Consider the following 27221-nt stretch of genomic DNA (forward strand, 5'->3'; position numbering starts at 1 on the left):
CGAGGGCAAATAAAAATAAGGCAGAGGGGCAAGTGGAGTGGCTATTGTTGGAGTGAACACTGTTAGAGTGGGGATTTGAGACTTCAGGTAGATTTTTTTTCAGTTTTTTTTTTGTTTCCTTCTTTATAATAATTAGAGCATTAGGAATGCCAGGCAGGATAGTTGAATGCTCCTCTTGAGAGATGTGGGAAGGCAGGGAGACTTCCAGTATCCCTGACGACTTCACTTGCAAGTGCATCCAGCCGCAGCTTCTAACAATCTGCATAAAGGAATTGGAGCTGGAACTGGATGAACTCCAGATCATTCTATAGGCTGAATGGTGATAGGCCGGACATATAGAGAGGAAGTTACACCCCAGGAACTGGGTTACTGTCAGGAGGATGAAAGGGGTTAGGCAGCCAGTGCAGAGTACCCCTGTGGCCATCCACATCAACAAAGGGAATACGACTTTGGAGTGAATGACCTAGCAGCGGAAAATCAGAGCAGTTGGGTTTTTGGTACTAAGTCTGGCTCCATAGCTCAAAAGGAAAATGGGAAGAAGAGGGGAGATATGGTGATTGGGGATTCATAGCTGGGGAAACAGAAGGGAGGTTCTGTAGATGAGCACAAGGTTCCCAGATGGTATGTTGCCTCCCAAGTGCCAGGGATTGGGATATCTCAGATTATGTCCTCAGGATTCTTTAAGTGGGAGGGTAAACAGCCAGAGGTCATGGTACATATAGGTACTGAAGACATAGGTAGGAAGAGGGACGAGGATCTGCAAAATGAGTTCAGAGAGTTTGGTGCTATGTTAAAGGACAGGACCTCCAGGGATGTGATCTCTGGATTGCAACCCATGCCATGTGCTAGTAAGGCCAGAAATAGGAAGATCATATAGTTTAACACATGGCTAAGGAATTGGTGTAAAAGGCAGGGCTTCAAATTTTTGGATCATTGAGCTGTCTTACAAGGAAGGTAGGACCTGTACAGAAAAAATGGTTTGCACCTACACTGGAGGGGTACTAATATTCTGGGATGCGTCTATTTGAATGCAAGAAGTATTGTGGGAAAGGAAGATGAGCTCAGTGCATGGATTAACACGTGGAATTATGATATTGCGGCCATTAGTGAAACCTGATTGCAGGAGGGCAAGACTGGTAGCTCTATATTCCAGGGTTGTGTTGTTTTAGATGTGATAGAGCAGGAGGGATCAAAAGGGGATGGGTGGTGTTACTACTCAGGGAAAATGTCACAGCAGTGCTCATTTAGGACAGACTGGAGAACTCATCTAATAAAGATTTACAGATGGAACTGAGGAATAAGTATGGTTTAATCACGTTAATGGGCTACATTAAAGACTACACAACATTCCACAGGATTTAGAGGAACAAATTTGTAGAGAGATCACAGACTGTTGCAAGAAACATGATTGTGATAGTAGGTGCTTTTAACTTTTCACATACTGACTGGGACTCCCATAATGTAAAAGGACCAGATTGACAAACTTTAGTTTGTCAAATGTCTTCAGGAAAGTTTCCTTAATCAGTAGATAGAAGTTCCAATGAGAGAGTATGCAATACTTGATCTGCTATTAGGGAATGAGACAGGGCATGTGAAAGAAGCTTGATTAGGGGAATACCTGGTGTCTTGTGATGATAATGCCATTAGTTTCAAGGTGAATATGGTAAAGGATAAGTCTGGTCCTTAGGTGGAGATTCTAAATTGGAGTAAGGCCAACTTTGATGGTGTTAGAAAGGATCTGGCATCTGTGGATTGGGACAGGCTGCTTTCTGGCAAACATGTTCTTGGTATGTGGGAGGCCTTCAAAAGTGAAATTTTGAAAGTACAAAGCTTGTCAGAATAAAAGGCAAGGATAACAGTTTTAGGGAACCTTGGCTTTTGAGAGATATTGAGGCCCTGGTAAAAAAAAAGAGGAGATGCATAAATGTAGGCAGGTAGGAACAAATGAGGTGCTTGAGGAGGAAGATATCCTGATGTCTAAAAGGCCGCCTGAGGTTGCTCTCGCAGACAAGGTGAAAGTGAATTCTAAGGAGTTCTACAGATATGTTAAAAGCAAAAGGATTGCAAGAGACAAATTTGGACCTTTGTTAGATCAGAATGGTAATCAACGCATGGAGTCAAAAGAGATGGGGAAGATCTTAAATGGGTTTTTTGCATCTGCATTTACTCGGGTGACAGACACAGAGTCTATAGAAGTGAGGCAAAGCAGCACTGTGGTCATGGACCCTGTACAGATTACAGAGGAGGAGGGTGGACAAATCCCTAGTGCCTTACAAGGTATTCCCTTGGGCACTGTGGGAGGCAAATGTAGAAATTACAGAGATATTTAAATCATCAGCGGCAGATGAGGTACCTGAGGATTGGAGGATAGCCAATGTTTTTCCATTGTTTAAGAAAGGCTCTAGGAATAAACCAAGAAATTATCGGCTGGTGAGCCTGACATTAGTAGTGGAAAACTTATTGGATGGGATTCTAAGGCACTGTATATGTGAGTATTTGGATAGACGGGGAATGATTAAGGATAGTTAGCATGGCTTTATGCATGGTAGGTCAAACCAGTCTTATAGAGTTTTCGAGGAATATACCAAGAAAGCTGATGAAGGCAAGGCAGTGGATGTTGTCTACATGGACTTTAGCGAGGGATTTAACAAGGTCCCACGTGTGAGGGTGGTCAAGAACGTTCAGTCACTTGGCATTCAAGATGAGGGAGAAATTGGATTAGACATTGGCCTTGAGGGAGAAGCCAGAGAGCGATAATAGATGGTTGCCTCTCTGACTGGAGGTCCTGACTAGTGAGGTGCTGCAGGGGTCGGTGCTGGGTCTGTTGTTGCTCGTCATCTATATCAATGATCTGGATGACAATGTGGTTAACTGGATCAGCAAATTTACAGATGACACCAAGATTGTGGATGTTGTGGGCAGTGAGGAAGACCATCAAAGCTTGCAGCAGGATCTGGACCAGCTGGAAAAATGGACTGAAAAATGACAGATGAAATTTATTGCCGACAGCTGAGGTGTTGCACTTCAGGAGTTCAGTAGAACAAAGGGATCTGGGAATACAGGTCCATAAATGAGACCTGGGTGTCATTGTACACCAGTCATTGAAAGTGAGCATGCAGGTACAGCAGGCGGTGAAAAAGGCAAATGGTATGTTGACATTCATAGTAAGAGGATTCGAGTACAGGAGCAGGGAGGGTCTACTGCAGTTGTACAAGGCCTTGGTGAGACCGCACCTAGAGTACTATTGCGCAGTTTTGGTCCCCTAATCTGAGGAAAGACATTCTTGCCATAGAGGGAGTACAAAGAAGGTTCACCAGATTGATTCCTGGGATGGCAGGACTTTCACATGAAGAAAGTTGGATCGACTAGGCTTATACTCACTGGAATTTAGAAGATTGAGGGGGGGATCTTATTGAAACATATAAAATTCTAAAGGGATTGGACAGGCCAGATGCAGGAAGATTGTTTCCAATGTTGGGGAAGTCCAGAATGAGGGGTCACAGTTTAAGGATAAAGGGTAAGCCTTTTAGGACCGAGATGAGGAAAAGCTTCTTCACACAGAGAGTGATGAATCTGTGGAATTCTCTGCCACAGGAAACAGTTGAGGCTGGTTCATTGGCTATACTTAAGAGGGAGTTAGATATGGCCCTTGTGGCTAAAGGGATCAGGGGGTATGGAGAGAAAGCAGGTACAGGGTTCTGAGTTGGATGATCAGCCATGATCATACTGAATGGCAGTGCAGGCTCGAAGGGCCGAATGGCCTACTCCTGCACCTATTTTCTATGTTAATTCATTGAAAGTGGCATCATAGGTAGATAGGGTCATAATGAAGGCTTTTGTTACATTGGCCTTCATAGATCACAGTACTCAGTACTGGAGTTGGGATGTTATGTTGAAGTTGTACAAGACACTGGTGAGGCCTAATTTGGAGTATTGTGTGCAGTTTTGGTCACCTTCCCACAGGAAAGATGTAAATAAGATTGAAAGAGTACGGAGAAACTTTACAAAGATGTTGCTGGACTGGAGGACCTGAATTATAAGGAGAGATTTAATAGGTTAGAAATTCATTCCCTCGAAAGTAGAAGATTGAGCAGAGAGCTGATAGACATATACAAAATTATGAGTGGCTTAGATAGGGTAAATGCAAACAGGCGTTTTTCCCCACCGAGGTTGGGTGGGACTTACAACTAGAGTCATGTGTTATGGGTGAAAAGTGAAAAGTTTAAGGGGAACATGAGGGGAAACTTCTTCACACAGAGGGTTGAGAGAGCATGGAACGAGCTCAATTTCAATGCTTAAAAGAAGTTTGGATAGTTACATGGATGGGAGGGGTATATGGAGTTCTATGCTCTGGGTGCAGGTTGGTGGGACTAGGTAGTTTAAATGGTTTGGTATGGATTAAATGGGCTGAAAGGCCTGTTTGTGTGCTGTAGTGTTTTTCTGACTCTATAAACATTGTTTTCCAGAGCTCATAGATCATAAGATACCACATTTAACTCCTTAAGGAATTTTTGAACCCATGACATCCCATGTCCAGGAAAGATTCCTTAATATTTATATTCAAAAGATACAAGGTGCAGCAAACTTTCAGGACATTTTATGATTTGTGTTGCATGACACCAAGCTAACTTTACAGTGCATAATTACATACTATGTGATTGGACAGAAAGGTCGTTACCCTTTAACTTTAGCTGCATTCTTGGTTCAGCTGATCAAGGTAAGGTGCACTGAAAAGATTACTCACCTACAGTGAACACTGATGGGTCCATCCTGACCAAACTGCTCTTTTGTCTTGTGTACTTGGCCAATGAAATCAATGAACCCTTCTCCAGACTTTGGCACTCCTTGTTCTGGCCAGTCAGTGAATTGGAATTGCCTTACTGTGCGTGACTGACCATCCTGTTTCATCCAATAGAAAAGAAACACAATATGGTTGGATATAAACCAAAACAGAGATCAAAAGTGAAAACAGTATTACCATCATTTTCTGTTTTTTTAAGAAATCTAAATTTCCAGACAACACAATAGTCAGAAACACTTGTATAACTTCATGCTCTGGAAGATCAAGTAACTTAAAAGACCAATTAACTTGATATGACAATTTGAAATCGTGCACTGCTGTTTTTGATATTATGCATTCTTTAAATTCAGAATAATCAGAATCAGGTTTATTATCACTGGCATGTGACATGAAATTTGTTAACTTAGCAGCAACAGTTCAATCCAATACATAATATAGAAGAGAAAAAGAATAATAAGCAAATTGATTACAGTATATGTATACTGAATAGATTGTATTATAAAAATCAGGTAAAAACATAAATATTGTATATTAAAAAAGTGAGGTGGTGTCCAGGATTGAATGTCAATTTAGGAATCAGATGGCAGAGGGGAAGAAGTTGCACCTGAATCACTAAGGTTGTACCTTCAGGCTTCTGTACCTCCTACCTGATGGTAACAGTTAGAAAATGGCATGCTCTGGGTGCTGGAGGACCTTAATAGTGGACACTGCCTTCCTGAGACACTGCTCCCTGAAGATGTCCTGGGTACTTCGTAGTCTAGTACCCAAGATGGAGCTGACTAGATATACAACCTTCTGCAGCTTCTTTCGGTCCTGTGCAGTAGCCCTTCCATACCAGACAGTGATGCAGCCTGTCAGAATGCTCTCCATGGTACAACAACAGATTTTGAGTGTATTTGTTGACAGCTAAATCTCTTCAAACTCCTAATGAAGTTTAGTCACTGTCTTGCCTTCTTTATAACTACATCGATATGTTGGGACCAGGTTAGATCCTCAGAGATTTTGACACCGAGGAACTTGCAACTGCTCACTCTCTCCACTTCTGATCCCTCTATGAGGATTGGTATGTGTTCCTTCATCTTACCCTTCCTGGAGTCTACAATCAGCTCTTTTGCCTTACTGATGTTGAGTGCCAGGTTGTTGCTGCGGCACCACTTCACTAGTTCACTATATCTAGTTCACTTCACTATATCTCACTCCTGTATGCACTCTTGTCACTGCTTAAGATTCTACCAACAATGGTTGTATCTTCAGCAAATTTATAGATGGTATTTGAGCTGTACCTAGCCACACAGTCATGTGTATACAGGTGTCCCCGCTTTACGAAAGTTCGCTTTACGCCACTTCGCTTTTATGAAAGACTTACATTAGTACCTGTTTTTGCTAACCGAAAGAAATCCGAAGAGAATTTTCACTTTAATGAAAAAAGGTGCCTGCTTTAAACTTGTGTTTACCCTGAGAAAGACTACCATGACCGTGAAGCCTTGCACGGGCAGGTGTGTGAGCATGTGTGTATGTGCTGATTTTTTTCTACAAATCGGTTTTGGCTAAATCTTCCCAATTCTGGTAAGTGAAACTACACTGTACATACATTATTTCTACTTTATATAGGCTGTGTATTTATCATAGCATTCCTGCTTTTACTATATGTTACTGTTATTTTAGGTTTTATGTGCTATTTGGTATGATTTGGTAGGTTATTTTTTGGGCCTGGGAATGCTCAAAAAGTTTTCCCATATAAATTAATGGTAATTGCTTCTTCGCTTTACGACATTTCGGCTTATGAAAGGTTTCATAGGACTGCTCTACTTTCGGATAGTGGGGGAAACCTGTATAGAGAGTAGAGCGGTGGGCTAAGCACACACCCCTGAGGTGCGCCAATGTTGATCATCAGCGAGGAGGATATGTTATCACCAAACCACACAGATTGTCGAGGATCCAATTGCAGGGGGAGGTACAGAAGCCCAGGCTCTGCAACTTCTGAATCAGGATTGTGGGAATGATGGTATTAAATGCTGAGCTATAGTCGATAAACAGCATCCTGCCATAGGTGTTTGTGTTGCAATAACTATTATTTTTAACTTCTCAAACACTGGTTCAGTATTGTATTTCTTTTAAAATTGCTTGGAACTTTGGAAAGAGAAAACTGATAATGTTGCAGTCTTGATAATAAGCAACTACAACAAAACTAAAGTTTAACGTAAGTGCTATTCTGATAAATATTGGGGAACCACATTTGTAAAACAATTTGCAATATTTATCTCATCAGGAATGTCTGGAGGAAATTAATATTTAAAAACTAAAACTACATGTTTACATATTTTAAGCTGATAATGATAACATAAAATTCATTCAATTCCTTCTAAACCAGTCTTTTGGGACAATGGAGTTGACTAATTAAAGTAGAAACTATAATAGTGATTAACAAAGCATAGAATAGTAGACATCCTTTGACTCTCAATGTTGTGCTAACCTTTTAAACTACTGAGATGAATCTAACCACTCCTACAGAGGGAATGGTATTTGGATGGGTTTATATTTTTCTTTTAAAGGTATAAAGATGATAAATCTGCATATGAGCCAGACACCTACAAAGAATCCTGCATACTTTTCAATATACTTCGGTTTATTATAGTTATTACTGCCATTTGTTACATAAAACCCTGTTTCCAAATCCAGCTGAGTCTAACTAATGCAGGAGCAGTGATTAATATCCAAACAAATTCAATCTTCTAGTCTATTCACAACTTTCTAAGACAATAAACCACTAATTCATTTGTGGTTTCTCATTACAGCTTCTACGATATTTGTTTAACTGGCCTACCTTTAATACCTAATACACAATCCCACTAATTGTAACTTGTTCAAAGTATTAGAGAAGCTAGCTGGTTTGTTCAATAATGTATAGTATGTCAGGCAGCTTTTGAATTCAATTTTTTTTGCCCTTTATCTGCAAAGTAAATTTGGAGCATCTTTATTTCTTGGGAATTGTTCCATTCTGCTTCAAATCAACTATTATTAACCTTCTTCTCAAAAGCCACGTGCTGAGAACATTGTCTTTATAAACAAACTATTGACCTGTTCCGAATTCCTTCACCTCTCCAGTCCTTGATGAAGCTGCAGCCTCGTCAAGTATGGACGCATGTTTCTATTCATGAAAGCCTCCAATCAGACCCCCATCCCCACCTCTGTAGCATCATTTATCCCTCCCTGTTCTTCTCAATCTGGCTGCAGCACTTGACAGAGTGGCCCACACAATATGGTTGATGCTGAGGTACAGATTTGCCTGGTTCCATTTATATATGTCTAACCCTATCCAGACTTCAATAACCTCTAATGCTCTTCCTGCTCCAACCCAATGTTATCCCTGTTATCTTTTTCCAGGCCATTGACTCCACCCAGGCTATTGTCCGAAGCTGAACTCAACTCTTTGTAACATAGGCGGCAACTCCTGGATCTTTGAAATGTCACACTAGGCTGTCACATTAGATATTTATTTCCACTTCTATAATGTAACCCAGCCCTATTTCCATTCATCTGCTGTTGAAGCTTTCTTACTTGCTTAGGCTGGACTACAGCTCTGCACCTTGTGCTTGTGCCTCACTGTACTTGCCCACATGATAATAAATTTCTTGACCTGACTTGACAATTGTAGCCCGAGTTCCTCTGTAGACAAGATAATCAAAAAACAAATCCTATCCTACTATTTTCTTATGTGGCATGGTTTAGTTAGAATGGTTTGATTGGGAAAATTGGGAAGTCAACGTCAAAGTTGATTTTTTGTCATACATGCAAGTACATATATCCACATATGTAACGAAAAATTTACTTGCACAGCATCACATAATACCAGGCACACAACATTCACAACATAAATTAAAGAAAACTATAAAGGAAAAGAACACAATTAGATCAAAAATAAAGTCCATTATTGTGCAAAGTGGCCAAAGATGTTCTGTTTGTGCTCTGGCAATGGACTGAGGCTACATCCACACTAGACCGGATTTTTTTGAAAATGTCGGTTTCACGTAAAAACGATAGGCGTCCACACTACGCGTTTTTGAAAATATCTCTGTCCACATTGAAACGGAGATTTCGGCGAATCTCCTCCTCCTGCGCATGCGCAGGACACATCTACCGAAAACAAGCAACATGTTTGGTGTCGAATCTCGCCGTAGAAGTGCGCGTTTGTTGAGTTACAGACAAGAAATACTTAAAACGATGGACAGATGTTGACTCTCACGCAGGAGAACTTAAGACTAAAAAAAACAAATACTGGGCGTATGGCGGCAACCGACAGGGAGTTCACGGACAGATTGACCCGGCTGATGACGAACATTGAAAAACTGACTCTGTTGCATTAATAAAGCACCTTGTTATATGCATAAAACGTGTGCATCAGTGTTATCTTGTATTTCCATACAGTGTTACAATAGTGTTACACATCTATTGTCAGAGAAGTACTTGCATAAATAGGTAAAACACCTTCATACGAGCAAGGACAGAAAACAGGGCAAAGTGAGTATACTTATTTATTCAGTAAGTTATGGGTCAAAAGTACTTGGTGAGTACATTTCTAACTCTTCTGGCTTCAGTCTCGTTGCTGTCTGTTCTGAAATTGTTAGGTTACGTTCAAGAAAACAATGAAATAGCGCGCTGCTGTCTGATAGCGTTTTCAAAAGTCTCCGGTTACTCCGTCCACACTGATCTGCCCGAGCAGCATTTTCAAAAATACCCACCCTGGAAAGCGTTTTTGAAAAGCTCCGGTTTCAGGAGACGAAAACGCCGTTTTAGTGTGGACGGAGAGTAAAAACGAAGAGAAAAAGCTTCAGTTATGGATATATCCGGTAGTGTGGATGTAGCCTGATGCAACACAAAATGCCATTCTCAATAAAATTTCATTAATTATTTATATCCTTCAATTGATTTCTCCATGAATGGCTTTCTGGGCACTGTATTTCACACCTCTTTAAACTTGTTCATGGCTTGAGCTACAACAGCAGGTTGTGACAGATCCCTGCGCTCACTGACTATACAACCTGCAACAGGCCGTTCCGGCCCACTGAGCCAAACCACCCAGCACCTATTCAACCCTTGCCTAATCACAGGGCAACTTACAATCACCAGTTAACCTACTAACCAGTACATCTTTGGGATGTGGGAGAAAACCAGAGCACCTGGAGGAAACCTATGCATTCACAGGGAGAGTATACAAACTCCCTACAGTCGGCGTTGGAATTGAATTCCAAACTCTGACGTACTGAGTTGTAACAGCACCATGTTAACTGCTACACTACCATGGCGCCCAAACTTAGAAAAATTTAGTCTCCATTTGCAGGGCTGGACCTAGGAGAGTGGGTGCTTGCAGATTCTTTTGGGTACAGGCTCTACCAGCCGAAATCATGACGTCATATCTTTCTTCTGTGAAGCCACTCTCATTTGTAATACAAGAGATTCTGCAAATGCTGGAAATCCAGAGCAACACACACAAAATGCTGGAGGAACTCAGCAGATCAGGTAGACGCTTTGGGCTGCGATCCTTCATCAGGACTGGAAAGGAAGGGGGAAGATGCCAGAATAAAAAGAGTGGGTGAAGAGAACAAGCTAGATGGTGATAGGTGAAGCTAGGGGGGTGGGAAAGGTAAAGGGCTGGAGAAAAGGGAATCTGATAGGAGAGGCGAGTGGACCATGGGAGACAAGGGAAGAAGGAGGGACACCAGGGGGAGGTGACAGGCAAGTGAGGAAAAGAGGTAAGAGGCCAGAGTGGGGAATAGAAGTGGAAAAGAAGAAAAAAAAATTACCGGAAGGGAAAAAATATCAATGTTCAGGTTGGATACTACCTTGACAGAATATGAGGTGCTGCTCCTCCACCCTGAGTGTGGTCTCATCATGGCAGAAGAGGAGCCCATGGGCCGACCCCAACAGGTTCGCAGCTGGAATGTTGCCTCACCCATAAGGACTGGTTTGGGCTTTGAATGGACGGAAGGGAGATGAGGAAGGAGGTGAATGGGCAGGTGCAGCATTTCTTCTCATATTTGGCCTATTGGCTTATGTTTATGGTTGTGTAGGAAGCACAAGGCTTCTAGTATGAGTCAGCAATAGAGGAAAATGCATGCTCACTCCTGTCCCTGGCTTGTCACTCCTAACATCATTAATCAGCCATAGATTGGAGAATACCAGCTATAATGAGCTGGACAAACTTGGATTGTTTTTGTTCAAGTTTTGGTGGCTTGAGACTGTATGGAATTATACAGAATTATGAGAGAAGTAGAGGTATAGATCGGGTAGGTAGAGTGTTTGTCCCAGGGTAGAAACATCAAATGCTAGAGACCCTAGGCTTAAAATGAGAGGGAAAAAGTTTGAAAGAGATCTATGTGGCCTTTTTTTTTATATTCACAGAGTGTCTGGAATGTGCTAAGGATAAATGAACAGCAAGGGAATAGAGGGATCGAGACCATGTGCATGTGGATGGGATTAGTTAGATTGAAATCACGGTTGGCATACACATGGTAGGCAGAAGGGCTTGTACTGTCTTTTACTGTTCCATGTTCTGAGTCGTGAGCTCAACTTGAAATAACTCCCCAATTAACCTTTTTGGTGCTTGCTGACCCTTTCGAACAACAAAGGCTTTAAGCATATGGTCCATTCAGATAATACATTTTGAACTGTGACTTACTGTCTCTTGAGAAAAGGACAATGTCATTGCAAAGCACTTGAGTGTACTTGATGTTGGTCTTACTAAGACAGTTCATGCATGTGGAAGTCACTGATTGAGGATAACATAATGCATTAGAGACTGTCCAAAACAACAAATGCATTTCATGAACACTTTCCACATAAAGTAGGTTTCTCACTGGCCAAAATCCAGGCACTACAATGAATTTCAAGCCACCATCTCTTTATAACATAAGCCATGTTTGAATTCTGAGCTGTAAGTTACATAATAGCTTTAATATGAAAGTATGGAAGCTTTTTCACAAATCTTAATCTTCATGTGTATGATGTTCTGTGTTCATCATGTTTATGTTGAAGATTATTCTATTCAGTAAATATTACTGGGACAGTGACTTTGCCTCTTCCAACTTTACCATTCAGTCTGTGAAGATTATCACTTGCTGAAACTCACATTGACAACAATACAAGACTGTAATAAAGTTGAACATTCAGTGGGTTCCCAGGCAGCTGAAGCTTTTTGTCTTTTATCAGGTTCATACATAAACGTAGTGTTAAAGCTCACTCAAAGGTGAAAAAGGAAAAAGACTTACTCTTGCATCTGTGACCTTGAACTCTCTGAGAATGTACTGAGGCATGTTGTATTCTGCCATGGGGTCAACTACAAAATATTGATACCTCGCTGATCGCTCTGCAGGCCAATACTGATGACACTTCTCCTGTAAAACACAAAGACAATTGTTAATACAATTGCAGTTCTTCATTATCTTATTTTACAATATACATTAATGATTTAGATGAAGGGATTAAAACTAACATTAGCAAATTTGCTGATGACACAAAGCTGGGTGGCAGTGTGAAATGTCAGGAGGATGTTATGAGAATGCAGGGTGACTTGGACAGGTTGGGTGAGTGGGCAAATGTATGGCAGATGCAGTTTGATGTGGATAAATGTGAGGTTATCCACTTTGGTGGCAAGAACGGGAAGGCAGATTACTATCTAAATGGAGTCAAGTTAGGAAAAGGGGAAGTCAACGAGATCTAGGTGTTCTTGTACATCAGTCAATGAAAGCAAGCATGCAGGTACAGCAGGCAGTGAAGAAAGCTAATGGCATGCTGGCCTTTATAACAAGAGGAATTGAGTATAGGAGTAAAGAGGTCCTTCTGCAGCTGTACAGGGCCCTGGAGAGACCCCACCTGGAGTATTGTGTGCAGTTTTGGTCTCCAAATTTGAGGAAGGACATTCTTGCTATTGAGGGAGTGCAGCGTAGGTTCACAAGGTTAATTCCTGGAATGGTGGGACAGTCATATGTTGAAAGATTGGAGCGACTAGGCTTGTATACACTGGAATTTAGAAGGATGAGAGGGGATCTGATTGAAACATATAAGACTATTAAGGGATTGGACACACTGGAGGCAGGAAGCATGTTCCCACTGATGGGTGAGTCCAGAACTAGAGGCCACAGTTTAAGAATAAGGGGTAGGCCATTTAGAACAGAGATGCGGAAAAACTTTTTCACCCAGAGAGTGGTGGATATGTGGAATGCTCTGCCCCAGAAGGCACTGGAGGCCAAGTCTCTGGATGCATTCAAGAGAGAGTTAGATAGAGTTATAGATAGCGGGGTCAAGGGATATGGGGAGAGGGCAGGAATGGGGTACTGATTGTGTATGATCAGCCATGATCACAGTGAATGGCGGTGCCGGCTAGCAGGGCCGAATGGCCTACTCCTGCACCTACTTTCTACTGAGGATCTGTGGTGTTCTAATGTGAGGTGAAACACACTGTAAACAAAGGTGATGCCTCAAAGATGCGGCATCCTTCATTAAGGACCCCCTGCACTAAGTACGTACCCACTTCTCATTGCTACCATCAGGAGCCTGAAGACATACACTCAACGATTCAGGAATAGATTCTTCCCTTCCGCTGTCAGATTTCTGAATGGCCAATGAACCCATGAACACGACCTCAGTATTTTTTTCTCTTCTCTCTTTTTGCATCACTTACTTAATATACACTTATTGTAATTTACGAGTTTTATTATTATTTATTGCAATATACTGATGTCGCAAGACAATAAATTTCACAATATATGCCAGTGATATTAAACCAGGTTCTGAACGAGTTCTGGCAGCAGTTTTAAGTTATAGCTTTAAGAGGTGTCTTACTAATCACAGGTGTATGTTGATTTAAAGTCACATTGGGTTACACTGCTCAGTTAAGTAATCATTTATGTTTAATTGTATCGTGGGAGAATTGAAATAAGTGATTTCCCAGTGGATGCAGCAAATGTCAGACAATGCTGAAAACTTAAAGCAGGTAGTCCACTGCTTGAAGGGTAACACAGAAAACATTTGCAGAACTTGAGAATGCATACCACCAGACTCAAGGACAGCCTGTGTCTTGCTGCTATGAGGCACTTGAAGCGACCCATTATATAATAAACTATTGATCTCGCAATCTACCTCTTCATATCCATTGAACTTTACTTGTTTTGCTGCACTGTCTGCAACTGTTTTGCTGTATCCTGCATTCTGTAATTTCTCTCCTTTTGTATTATCAATGTAATCATGGTGCATAGTCAATGCTTTTCACTGTATCTCAGTACAGTGATAGTAATAAACCAATTCATTAAGATTTCTGGCCAAAACTTTTGCCCAAGTTCCTCTTTCATTTTCTCTGCATATCCAACTGATTCTTCTTTCCATCCTTCAGGGTTTTGGACTTCACTCTTCATTGCTGGAAAAAGTAAACTAATCTCCTTCGTTATGGGGGTTTTAAAATTAATCTGTAGTAAGACAAAGAACTGGGCAGGAAAATCACTTCGGACGCTACCCAGCCTGCAAACTGCCAATTCCAAAAGCTCCCTGCTGGAAAGCGCTATAGGGCTATAATAACAAAAAACATCATGCCATTTTAAGGGTTTCTTCCCGGGCAGTTAATCTGATCAACCATTCTAGTTATTTCCAATGTCCCCCCCCCCCCACCCCACCCCACAGTTTTTCTATCTCTTACCCACAGCACTGCACTATAAACATTTTAAACCATTTTTAATATTGCTGTTTACACTGTAAATACATGCTGGTACTTCTGTACAATTTACTCCATAACCATACTTAAACCCCTAGCTTCATTTTCTATATAATACATTATAATTGTTGAATGCTGTTATTTTTGCTGCATGTCATGCCCTGACCAATTCCACATACATGTACATGGCAAATAATGTTTATCCTCGATCCTTGAAGATATTACACGGTAGATACTGAGAGCTTGCTCCAGGTGTGAGTTATAATGAAGTAGAAGACACTTACTCTGCCCATCTCCCGAAGCTTGGTGAGCATAACCACAATTGTTGAATTATGTTCCCAAAGCATTCTCCAGAAATCTTCTGTTGTCTCTGCTAGGGGTCCCTGTGTGGCTATGTAGGCTTTCTGCTGCCTGCAAACAAAACAAACCAGAATAAGCATACAGCTACATTGTTCCCTTTTATGACAAACAGGTCAACAATCGCCAACCTTCCTCACTCGTTACAAGTCTGGCCTACTTTTCAGATACTCAATTAAAACAATGATTATTATATAAAACACATTTTATTGTAAAGAGAAGCCAATGGAAGAGAAGACTTTATAAAATATTAAACAAAACAGTTTTGTTTCTGCATATTTTAATATTCAATTAGGGATATAATTATATTTTAATCACATCTCTGTAGGTTCACAAATGTCTTTGTACTGTGTAATACCTTAGCAGATAAACTAATAGAATAAGCACTATTGTGTTATGCTTGTTGATAAAGACTTTGCATTAGATTGTTTACAATGACAAGTCAAAAATTTGATCCTTACTGCAGTGAGATTTGTTCTACGTCAATGTAGAAATGATTATCTCAGTGATAACACAGAAAGTCATTCCAGCATTGTTCAGATTGCTGAATAAGAGGATATAAAAAGCACCTGTCATTAAAGTTGAGTTACTTTGTCCTGGTAAAGTCACAGCTGGGAATCATTGTGTGAAAGAGAATCTGGGGGTTACAAGATGGTAAGCTAATGAGATACTCAGATAAGACACAGAACCATGACTGCCTGGAAATGATTTAAATGATATTTAGTCCCTTTTAATGTAACTGCAATATTTCAAAGTAAATTAATTATCAGACAGGAACATTATTAAATTAGAAATTAGATATATTACTGAGGTAAAGATTGATGTGTTGAATAATGACCACCTGCAAATGATTACAAAGTGATGAGTATATCAAAATAAGATATAACAGAACAAAAGACCAAAGAACTCATTGTCAGCCAATACCCAGAGATAATGGACTCTTCTTAAAATGTTTTACTTTAATTTAATTTTGGACCAACTCCCACTATCAATTTGGCCACCAACTACTGCAAGTCACTGATGTGTGAAAATAATTACAGTTATCTCATTACTGCATTTGAGAAATCATTTGCAATTCATTGTTGGTCAATTCTATGTATGGTTTATAATTTGTAAAGAATAATCTCATCTCAGGCTTCGCTGACTAGGGGAGGCAGAGAAGAGGGCACAAGAGATTTACAAGAGAGGTTCAGAGTGACAGCTGCAAGGAGAGATTGGAAGATGATGGGAGCAGGGATGGTTAACTGAAGAATTTATAGAGTTTAGAATCATGAATTGTTTACATACAGAGAATAATTTCCAGTGGCCACAGAATCTATTACCAGAGGGTATACAGTTAGTTTATGCAAGGAGAATTAGATATGAGAACGAAGACTAACACAGATTTAATAATGGCCTTCAAGAGAAAACATCGCAGAGGGAGGATAAGCAAGGGAATATAGGGTGGCTTCTTGATGGACTAACCATCTAGGACAAATATCCTCCAGGGCTAGATAACTTTATGATCCCAAGGGCCTTATAATCAATATCTTAAGCTTAGAATACAAGCACAGCCCCGACATGTTAAACAACTTACTTTCCTAATTTCTTTGGAATCCTCTGTAACACCCTAGGGAAAGGCTTCACTGCTGACGTAATGGTCTTTCTGTAGAAGCAGCGGTTGGGTTTTGGTTAGATAGTGGGTACTTTGGAGTGTGAGCTGGGTCCTTTGTTTGAAAAGAGAAGATGGCGGAGAGAATTGGTCTACGATTCGACCTGGTGGGGGACCATGATTCGATGGAATCAGGTGCCGAGATTGACTGAGGATCGGTGAATATGAACTTTGGGAAGAGTTGAGCTCCAACTTATACACATTTGACTGTTTAATTATAATGGGCCCTTTTTGTTTTTTCTTCTTTCTTTTCTTAACCCTTTAGTTAAGATTCATAAACCTAATTCCTTTAATTATATCCAGTGTGATGTCTGTTATTTCTTGGCACTGAATTGTAACAGAGTAGCAACTTACACAGCATCTGCACAAACCGGGGTTGGAGCTGGGAGAGCTGTCTCAGTCCCATGGTTTGGCGGGACCAGAGTGTGTATTCCCTAGCCAAGGAAACCAGGGAGGTTTCACCTCTGTTTTACAAAAATCTGCCCTTAATCTTGCAGAGTTTGTCATAATAATTTATCATAGAAAAGCAAAAACCTTATGCTTATGCTTATATTTGAATATTAAAATATGAACAGACATACAGTAAATTCTTTGAATATTCAATGTTTGGGGTTGTTAGCCAACAATTATTTTTAACTGGAATTCATTCCAATTCCACTGTTTATTGTACCTGTATACAAGGCTCCATTATGCCAGGGGCATATTATGAAACATGGTACCATTGTGGTTATATTACTGAGACAGTAATTAATAGGTTTGGACTAATGATCCTGCATTGCAAATTTCTAACACGGCAACTAGGAATTAAAATTCAATTATCAAAATAAATTTGGACTAAAAACAATAACACAGTGGTATTTAAACTACCATTTTTTTTTGTCAAACCCATCTGATTCACTAATGCCTTTTAACCAAGACAATATGCTATCCTAAGCAAACTAGCTAATAGGTAACTCCAGACTGCTGACAATGTGCTTGACATAAGGTCATGTAGAAAGGTGCTGACCTGGGAAGCTTTTGGCAAGGGTGTGCTAATCCATCTGTGAAGTATGCCAAAAGCTTTGGCCAACTTAGACCAAGTTTTATACCTGGGTAAAACATTGCCTTCTGACCGAGTACAGGATGAGGAAATGGAAAAAATTCAAATGCCTGCAGAATAAACAGAGGCTCAAGGTCGGAGGAAGTGTGGGGTTGAGGGTCGGTTGCCAGCAGCTGTTAATTAGAGGACAGAAACTTATTGAGGCAAAGTCTGTCTTCTGTGAATACGACAGGTGCAGCTGGAATTTTGTCAGCAGTTGAGATCTTCTTGTGCAAGGAAGAATACAGTTACAGCAGAGGAAATGCAATGTAGACTATTAAGGCTGGAAGCCATTGTTCTACAAGGAAATGTCAGCGGACTAGGCCTGAACTTTTGAATTTAGAAGGAGAGACATTCTTGTTGCCAAGGGGAATGCAGAAAAAATGTTGCTCCTAACTGGGATCAGTCTCAGAACGACAGGCTAGTCCAAAACTGAAATAGTAAAAAATTACTTTTTTAAATTACTTAATCAAGGGATGAGGGCTTCGCTGGCACTTAACTGCCAATCCCTCCAAGCCCTTGGGGAGCAGGGTGGAAGGGTGGTGAGCTGCCTTTTTGAAGCACTGCAGTTTTTGAGGTGTGGGTGTATCCATTGTGTGGTCAGGGAGTGGATTCCAAGACTTTGACACAGTGAAGGAACAGTGATATATAGAGGTTAGTGAATTTTCAAAATATCCCACCCGGAGATGAGTAGAGGTACTGTGCTAAGTATATTCAAGTCATATATTGGATATTAAGGGAAAAAGATACAGGAAAGTGGCACAAGGGTAGACAGTCACTCATGATCTTTTTAAATGGTGCAGAAGGCACAAAGGGTCAAATAATCTCATTTTATTTCTGCCTACATTTTATGTACATTCTTATGCGAGTGCATCAGTTTTCACTTACCTGTAACCATCGATGAAACTTGCATTGATATAATCTGAGCCTTCGACTCCTCTGATTGGCTGTAGACATACTCTTGTGGATTCATATGGCATAATATTAACAAGGCGATTCTTAAATTTGTTACATGGAAGATTGGCACTAATGAATCTTGATGTGTGAGCTTTAGTGTTGGCTAGACGCTGTGGATAAACAAAATAAATAGTCTGAGGATGTGCCCTTTTATAGATCTCAATACACTTTGCAGCTTCAATCAGGTTAAAAATGAGTGTGGAATTTTGCAGAAGAGAATTGATGGCAAACGGGCTAACTAGGTTAAAACATCTTAGAAAAATGTGAAGAACACACTGAGCAGATAGGATTATTTATTCATTACTTAATGGGACTTGCTTAAGCAGGTTGCAAACATGATTCTCAACCTGCCTCGTGGGGCCTTACTGGGTTACAGACTCAGCCTTTTCGGTAGCTTTCGATAGCGTTTCAACTTGTGCTCACTACCCCACTCTCAGCTGCTCTGAATCCTGCTCAACTTGGCTGTACTCCACTGATCTGATGTAGATCACCTCATAACCAATGTCTCTCTCCCCTCCCGGATCATCCATTTCTTGGCCAGTTCTCTCCCGAAGACTTCCAGCCAGCTCACCCTGCCACAGGAAAGATGATATTAGGCTGGGAAGAGTGCAGAATTTTTTTTTCTTTTAGGGATACAGCGTGGTATCTGGTCCTTAGGGACAAATGAGCCCACACCATCCAATTACACCCATGAATCCAATTAACCTACTAATCTGTACGTGATTGGAGTGTGGAGGAAACCAGAGCACCCACTTAGTCATGGGGAGAATATACAACTCCTTACACACAGCAGCAGAATTGAACCCATGTATTGCAATAGCATTACGCCACCGTGCCGTACCCATTTACGAGGATGTTGCCTGTTCTCGGGGCATTAAGTTATAAGGAGAGGTTGGGCAGAAGAGGAGTGTATTCAGTGGAGCTCAGGAATGTATAAAATCATGAGAGGTTTAGATAAGGGAAATGCACTCAGTCTTTTTCCCATGGTTGGCTAATCAAAGTTTTCCCCATCCCTGGGCTCCCCCTGCAATGCAGATCTGGTTTCCCATTGACTCTCTACGATAAAGAAGTGCATAACAGATCAACCTTTCAGTGGGCGGGGTCTGCTCATGGTGCCTAATGCTTTGAAACTTAATATGTTGCAAGATTCTGCAGTGTTCATTGACACCCCCCCCACCCCCACCCCCGCACAACCTTGTGCTCTGTTAACCCGCTCGAAAGGGCATGATTCAAAACTTTACAGTGGTGTTGGAACTCTGAAATAAATTAGATATGCATAAAGAAAAATATTTGCAAAACATCAGGTAGAGAGAGAGATGCTGGGAACCAAATGGATTGATCCACAGAGGCCAGGCATGGACTAGGTTAAACATTTGTCTTCTGTGTTGTAATGACACGCTATGAATAAAAACATGATACTTCTGCAAAGTAACAATTTTCTGATTAATTAACTGTCTGCAATTCTAAAGTTACAGATGCGCAGGTGTAACTTCAGACTTGCAAATAGGTAGTCAGTTAGAATTTTGTTTACAAGGATCTTCTTGATTACCTTGAACTCCAGTTCCATCCCGGTGACGTTTTCTCCTGGCTCCACTTGTGTCAGCTTTTGGATGTATGCGTACAGGTTTCTTGCTGGCACTTCGGTATTTCCACAAGTCACTGCTTCAAGCAGTGCATCATGAATAAAGATATATTGGTCCTCAGTCTGAACCATGTAATTCCTTTGTGATCTCATTAGTGTTACATGACCATAAATATCTACAGTTTTCTCATGCTTTATCCTCTCTAACATGGCGTCTATTACAATGAAACACCCGGTCCTTCCAACTCCGGCACTGTTAAAGAAAAAGAAAGGCAATGTTGAATTGGTGTAGCAGATCCTTTGATATTGTGGATCCACAGCAATCTCTTTAATCCTCCAGTGCTATGTCTTATTTATCTTACATTCTGTGACCTTGCAAGCATTTTCGGCTTTACATTGACATAAATGGACTGTAAAATTCAGAGTGAACTGGCAATGCTTTCAATTTATCAATATTTTTTCCAAACAGTTTTATCGAGGAAAAGGGCTCACTTTCCCATCAATAATAATATTTAACCAGCACTCAGATGTGGTAAGTATAATTTCCTTGACAGGAGACTGATGCTTTTCATATGATGTGGGACCTTAAACTCTAGATCACCACAAACAGGTGACCTGTTTCAAACCAATAGCAGGTTAACTGAATGGTACAGTTTTAATAACTATCTGAAATCCAAATACAGCTTTCTGAATACTGTATTACCAATTCCTATTTTCTGATTTTAACTGCATTCAATAAACAAGAGCGATTCACTCTATGCACTGGTGAAGAACACCATTTTAATTCCTTTCCCTTCTTAGCCAGTTTGCATGCAAATGTTTACAAAGATGATATGAAAAACACCTTACAAATGATTGAACACATCAAAGAGCAAATAAGGTCCATTTCATCTCCACCATTTAGTTAGTCTTCGCTCCTGTCAAGATACATTAGCGTGCTGATAGTATACTGGTTGCAAATGTGTTGTGGTTGTATGTACAGAGCACACATTAGAGTGAGTGCTGAATTACAATTATTGTTTTTCTAAATGAGTCATGCCAAACCTCGTGAATAGAAAGGAAAGTCACACCTCATTGGTCCCTCCGAGAATATTACCAAGACAGGTGTCATTTAATTTTAAGATACTGAAATACATTTGTAAGTTTCATATTTTTTCCTATTTCAAGATCAGGAGAAACTTTTTGGTGAAGTTGTCATTTCTAGGTGCTGGATTTATTTCATAAAGCTTGAAGTAGAAGTCTTTGAAATACATAATCTTAAATAGTTGGATGGTGGGATGGAGATACATCTCTGCCAAGGGAGGTGTAAGGTGCTCCTGCCTTTCACAGGCCTGCAGGTCACCCATGGACAAGGTGTAGCACCTGCTTAGCCTTCCGTTTAGGGTCATGTGGTGGACGGACATATGAGCAGCTGGTGCTTATCACAAGTCCTGTTTCTGTGACCAACGACAAAATGGCAGACATTCTCTGAAGATTATTGATAATGGCTGGGGTTACCTGTCTTGTAAAGACACTGCCCAAAAGAAGGCAATGGCAAACCACTTCTGTAGAAAAATTTACCAAGAAGTCATGGTTATGGAAACACCATGATCACCCACGTCATATAACATGGCACATAATGAACAAATGAGCTAATCTTAATAGATAAAGCTTCCCAGTCTTCTCTCCATGGACTCTGCCTGTACTTTTCACTGCCTCAGTGAAGCAGCCACTTTACCTATCTGGATGTTCTTTCTTCAACCCCTTTCATCAGACAGAAGATACAAAAGCCTGAAAGCACATACCAACAGGCTCAAGGAGAGCTTCTGTCCTGCTGTTATAAAACAACTGAACTGTCTCCTCGTACCTTAACATGGACTCTTGACTTCACAATCTACTTTGTTTTAGCCTTCACTTTATTGTCTGCCTGCTTTACATTTCCACTGTAAACATAATATTTTATTTGTTATGTTATTATTATATTACATCTTGAAAGTCTTTTCCCTTGTACCACTCAATATACTACTGTAATGATGCTGGCACACAAAACGAAGTTTTGCACTGCAACTTGGTGAATTAAAAAAACGGATTTACTGGACACACAAGATATTGAAGATGTTAGAATCTGGAGCAACACTCTGATGGGAGTATCACAAACCTGAGGGAATCTGCAGATGCTGGAAATCCAAAGCAACACACTCAAAATGCTGGAGGAACTCAGCAGGCCAGACAGCACCTATGGAAAAGAGTCAACTCCTGACGTTTCGGGCTGCGACCCTTACCTCCAGCATATTGTGTGTGTTACTCTGACGGAGGAACTCAGCAGGTCACGTACTATCTGTGGGAGGAAAGGAACTGCCCACTTGAAATGTCGACAATTCCTTTCCTTCCACAAATGGTGCTCAACCCCCTGAGTTGCTTCAGTAGATTGTTGCTCACAAAACAAAACTAAGATCCCTAGCTCTCCAGTACTTAGGTACACACTGGCAGCAGAAAGTTAACCTGTGGTAATCCTCACCTATACTACTGTTCCTGCATTGGGGTTCTGGATTTTTGTAATCATTACCTGTGTTGATGTTTTTATTGTGAGTAGAGAGCGTTAACTGCATTGACTATGTACTCTCTACAATTATTGAAAAAGGCAGACACATATCAGACTCAATCGTACAGGTATTTTAGCATTAAACAAAGAAATGAAAGGTGCATTCAAACCGACTGTTAGCTGCCTTTGAGACATCACAAAGCACTTCACAACTAATGAACCACTTCTGAAACAGCCTCTTTCATGGTAATGAAAAACATGGCAGATAATTTCTGCAAATCACAGCTGCAAAAACAGCAAAGTACTAACAAGCAGACAGCCTGATCTAGTGTTTTGTTGGAAATGACATACTAATAGTGCAGTTCCCCCTCAGTGCAGCCTTGGCGTGCCAACCACTGCCAAATACTTTCTCGAGTGGCACATGAACCAATCTGTCTTAAAGGTGAATATTACTCTGTTGATAAAGCAACGCAGGTAAGTATGGATGTGTATTCTCGCGTAAGTTAACATTCCAGGGCTGAATAACTGAATCTGGCATTGAAAAATTGCTTCCCAGAGAACAGTAAAAGTGATCCAATTAAGATGACAGTGCTATTCAGCAGCATAGTGGCCACCACAGGGTTAAATGCATGAACACATTGATTTCACTTGACATTAGAACTCCAAAATGTAAAACTATAGCGTGAAAAGGAGCTCAGAGAGAAAATTAGTTAAGGAAGGAAAGGGAAATACTGTTATAATAGTAAGGGCAAGTGGAATAGTAAAGGCAAATACAAAACTTCTAATTCAAGTTGGGAAAAAACAGAGAGGCAACAATGTCTACTGGATCTCTGGGTCTGCAAATGTAAACTATCAATGTGTGTTCCCCGATTCTGTAAACACTGCTGATTAATATCTGGGTAAGACAACAAAGCAACGACTGGCACCTGCATAAGAAGGCAAGGGTGCCAACCACAAAACGAACCATTGCTTTGTTGTCATTGATTTTGTGTCATTAGTGGATCTTAGAGGCATAAATAATGATTAACATCAGCTTCAATGTCTGTTAGTCAATGTCTAGGGTGATCAGAAAGGATTGATATTACTCTAAATGAAAGCAATAAAAATAAATGCATGATCATCTTCCAGAAGCTGAAAATGAACTGAGAAATGTATTCATGATAGTATTCCAGCTACATTTGGATAAATGAGCTATGTGATAGCAATGTGAATTCTCCGGCAAGCTTTATTCTGGACTGTTTACTTGGGCAGAATTTACAGATGTAGACCTAGTTAAGAAATGTCCACAGTTTCCCTGGATACTGTTGTTAGCATGATTCAGAGTTAGTACACTGTCCCTGGGGTTGACAATGGGTTCCGGTGATGCTCCAGTGATTTGAGCCGATAACCTTAGTTGACATTCTGCTGCAACACTATAGAGGCAGTGCCTCACTAGAAGTACTGACATTCAGGCGAACTATTCAATTGAGCCTTGCTGTCTTTTCAAGTCAATGTAAAAGGTTCCAAGGCATGAACCTGCATCTTCAGCCCAGCCAACATTTGTACCTCAACCAAAAATAGGTTAACTGGTCATTTTTCTCTTTACTTGGCAATGGTGGGTGGGTTGGGAAGCTGAGGGGATCATGGGAGATGAAATGGGGAGGGCAGAAACAGAGAGGGGGGAGGTGGGAAAGAGAGCCTTGGACAAAAACAGAGGGAAAAGGGTGGATGAAAGAGGTTGTGAGAGAGAGAAGGAGAAAAGGGAAAGAGAGGAAAGGATGGAAGAGAGAGACAATGGAGCAAATGGGGGTTAATGAGTGGGGGAAAGGTGAAGAGAGGAGAGAGTGAGAGTCAAGGTCATCAAGCTATACAATATGGATGTATGCCCATTGGCCCAATGAGTCCGTGCCCACCCAACCAGCCCCATTTACCTGCATTTGGTATATCCCTCCAAGTCCCATCATGCCATGTATCTCTCTAAGTGCTTCTTAAATGAAACTGCTGTACCTGCCTCAAACACTTCCTCTGCCAACTTGTTCCATATATTCACCACGCTCTGTCTGAAAAAGTTGCCCCTCAGGTCTCTTCTAAATCTCTCCTCTCTCACCCTAAGAGGACTCCCCAAGCCTGGGGAATTGACTGTTACTGTTCACCTTATACATGCCTCTTACAATTTTAAACCCTCCTCCTACGTGCCAAGAAATAAAGACCTAGTTTCCCTGGACAATGGACATGGACAACCTTGTAATTCAGGCCCTCTATTCCAGACAACATCTTTTCTATTCTTGTTTAACTAGATCTGTTTTATGATCGTGACCAAAACTGTACAGTGCACCAAGGGGCAGCCTCATCAAGGACTTGTACAGCTGCAATTTTATGTCTCAACTCCTATACTCAGTGCCCTGACTAAAGGTCAGCAATGCTAAATGCTTTTCTCACCATCCCATCTACCGGTGACACTGCTTTCAACAAACTATACATTGGACTCCTATGTTCCTCTGTTCCATTACCCTCCCCAGTGCCCTACCATTCATAGAGTAAGAGCTTTGCTGGTTAGACTATCCAAAATACATCACTTCACAATTAGTGTATTGAAATCCATTTGTCACATAAAATAGAAAAGGGAAAGGTGGGTGGATCAGGTGTCTGAAAATTCATCCTTGGTTTCATGCACTGCAATCAGCACATTAAGATCTGGATGACGAAGATCTGTCACTACTACGTAGCATATACAGCAGTATTGACTGGGGATATATTTCCAGCCAATGGAGTTCTAATAACACTGAGAGAAGCCATTCTTTTATATCTGTATTTGCTCACTGTCAAACAATCTCAGCCCTTTGCAGACTTTCTGTCAATTATCTATTTAATTTCTGTTTTAAAACCATGTTTAACTCTGCTTCCAGCAACCTCGCTTGCATGTAAAAATGTTTCATCTTGCATCTCTTGGCCCTGGGAGAACATCTTTTTCTTAATGATGCTTCCTGAGAAATAAAAAATTGCCTAAAGCATTGCAAATTATTGCATTACTTCTTCTAAAGTGAAAAATATACCTTGAATGATTTCTTTCACAACACCATTAGAAAGCCACTGAATATTTTAAGCTTGATAGACACAAAAGGTATCAAAGCATCAAAGATCCCCACTGCCTGGGTCATGCCACCTTCTTGAAACTATCATCAGGCAGAAGATTCAGGAGCCTGAAATCCCATACCATTAGGCTTAAGAACAGTTATTTCCCTTCAACCATTCAGTTGACTGAACTGATTTGTTCAACCCTAATCCCTACCTCAGCACGACAACACTCTGATCATTTAGTACTACAATGGACCTTGCTTCTTTTTTCCTCTAATTGTGGTCTTCCTTCTATATTTTTTAAATTAATGCTTTATTTTAATTTTTCTTGTGAATGTTGTGTTTCTAATGATATGTGTCCGTGATGTTGCTGCAAGTAATTTTTTTAATTACACCTGTGCATGTCATAATAAACTTGACTTTGGGTATGGGGAGAGACTGAGAATATAGTATTGAGACAGAGGATTGCCCATGAAGTTCAAAGTGGAATTGTGGCAAACTTGTCAACACGTGAAATTCATTACATATGTTGTAGAACAAGTGTCAGGTCAAAAAGTTCTGTTTTTAGCCAAGTTACATTTCATTCAATCTGATTTCTGACATATTTGCAAATATTTAAACAAGACTTAGCTTAGTTTTGCTTAATTTAATACTTCTAAGTCAGTCTAAGCATCCATCTTTTAAAAATACCCTCAATAGTTTTAACTGATTGTAATCTAAACGATAGACAATTCCACAAGCCATGAGTTTTATCCTTATTATAATGGGTATACGTTTTGGGTGGGATTCCGACTGAGAGATGTCAGTCATAATCTCATGGATGGTAGCTTTCTGCAATTGGCTGTTCAGGCAAGCTCATGCACCAAAATTCAAAAGCTACAGTTGTTCTTGTACTGAGCAGGGTTATGCTTACAGGAATACATCATTAGTAGGGTAATTCTAACCTGCTTTAAGTGTCATATGGAGTGGACTGAGATTTTCTCATTAAAGTATGACCGACCAAAGGAAAATCTAATGATTATCAGATTGATTTAGTGATTCTAAATGTGACGATGGCAACACAAGAATAAATTCTTATGAGCCAATCACTTTGCACAGGAGCCAGAAGCATTTCCTGTGATATTTTATTGACCTGAAATTCGAACACTGTTCCTCTCTTTACAGATGCTGCCTGACCTTCTAAACATCTCCAGTGTTTTCCACTTTTATTTTAGCAATTCCAAACTTGTCTGGTAGATACCTCTATCCCCTCCTGGACAGTGACCAATACTTACCTCACCTCAGCTTTCCAAGGTGAACAGAGTCCAGCATAATAAATTAAATATATAAATTGTTGTCAGCTTTCACATTACACGATGATGAACAGATCTCCTCTACCTCTCTGTGAACAAAATGGGATGTTTATTACTGTTTCCAACAAAATTGTAAATGTGCATCCAAGAATGTGTTTGTATACTGATGAAAGAAAGATTCTTGGACTACAGTCAAGAAAGCCAGGATAAAAGTTTCCTTGTGGTTGT

At 40.5% G+C, this 27221-nt stretch overlaps 1 protein-coding gene across 26 annotated transcripts in view; it reads right to left on the reverse strand.

Annotated features, from left to right (window-relative positions):
• LOC140729077 (receptor-type tyrosine-protein phosphatase delta-like) overlaps positions 1 to 27221 on the reverse strand; it is a 2395537-nt gene that overhangs the window by 22607 nt on the left and 2345709 nt on the right. For all 26 annotated transcript variants that reach the window (XM_073048383.1, XM_073048384.1, XM_073048388.1 and 23 more), the window contains 5 exons: positions 20094 to 20379; positions 18476 to 18654; positions 14786 to 14912; positions 12067 to 12192; positions 4745 to 4899 (listed from right to left, as the gene is read on the reverse strand). In XM_073048383.1, the coding sequence (XP_072904484.1) occupies positions 4745 to 4899; positions 12067 to 12192; positions 14786 to 14912; positions 18476 to 18654; positions 20094 to 20379 (873 nt within the window). The remainder of the gene's footprint in view (positions 1 to 4744; positions 4900 to 12066; positions 12193 to 14785; positions 14913 to 18475; positions 18655 to 20093; positions 20380 to 27221) is intronic.

The sequence above is a fragment of the Hemitrygon akajei genome, chromosome 6 (assembly GCF_048418815.1).
Source record: "Hemitrygon akajei chromosome 6, sHemAka1.3, whole genome shotgun sequence".
NCBI lineage: Eukaryota > Metazoa > Chordata > Chondrichthyes > Myliobatiformes > Dasyatidae > Hemitrygon > Hemitrygon akajei.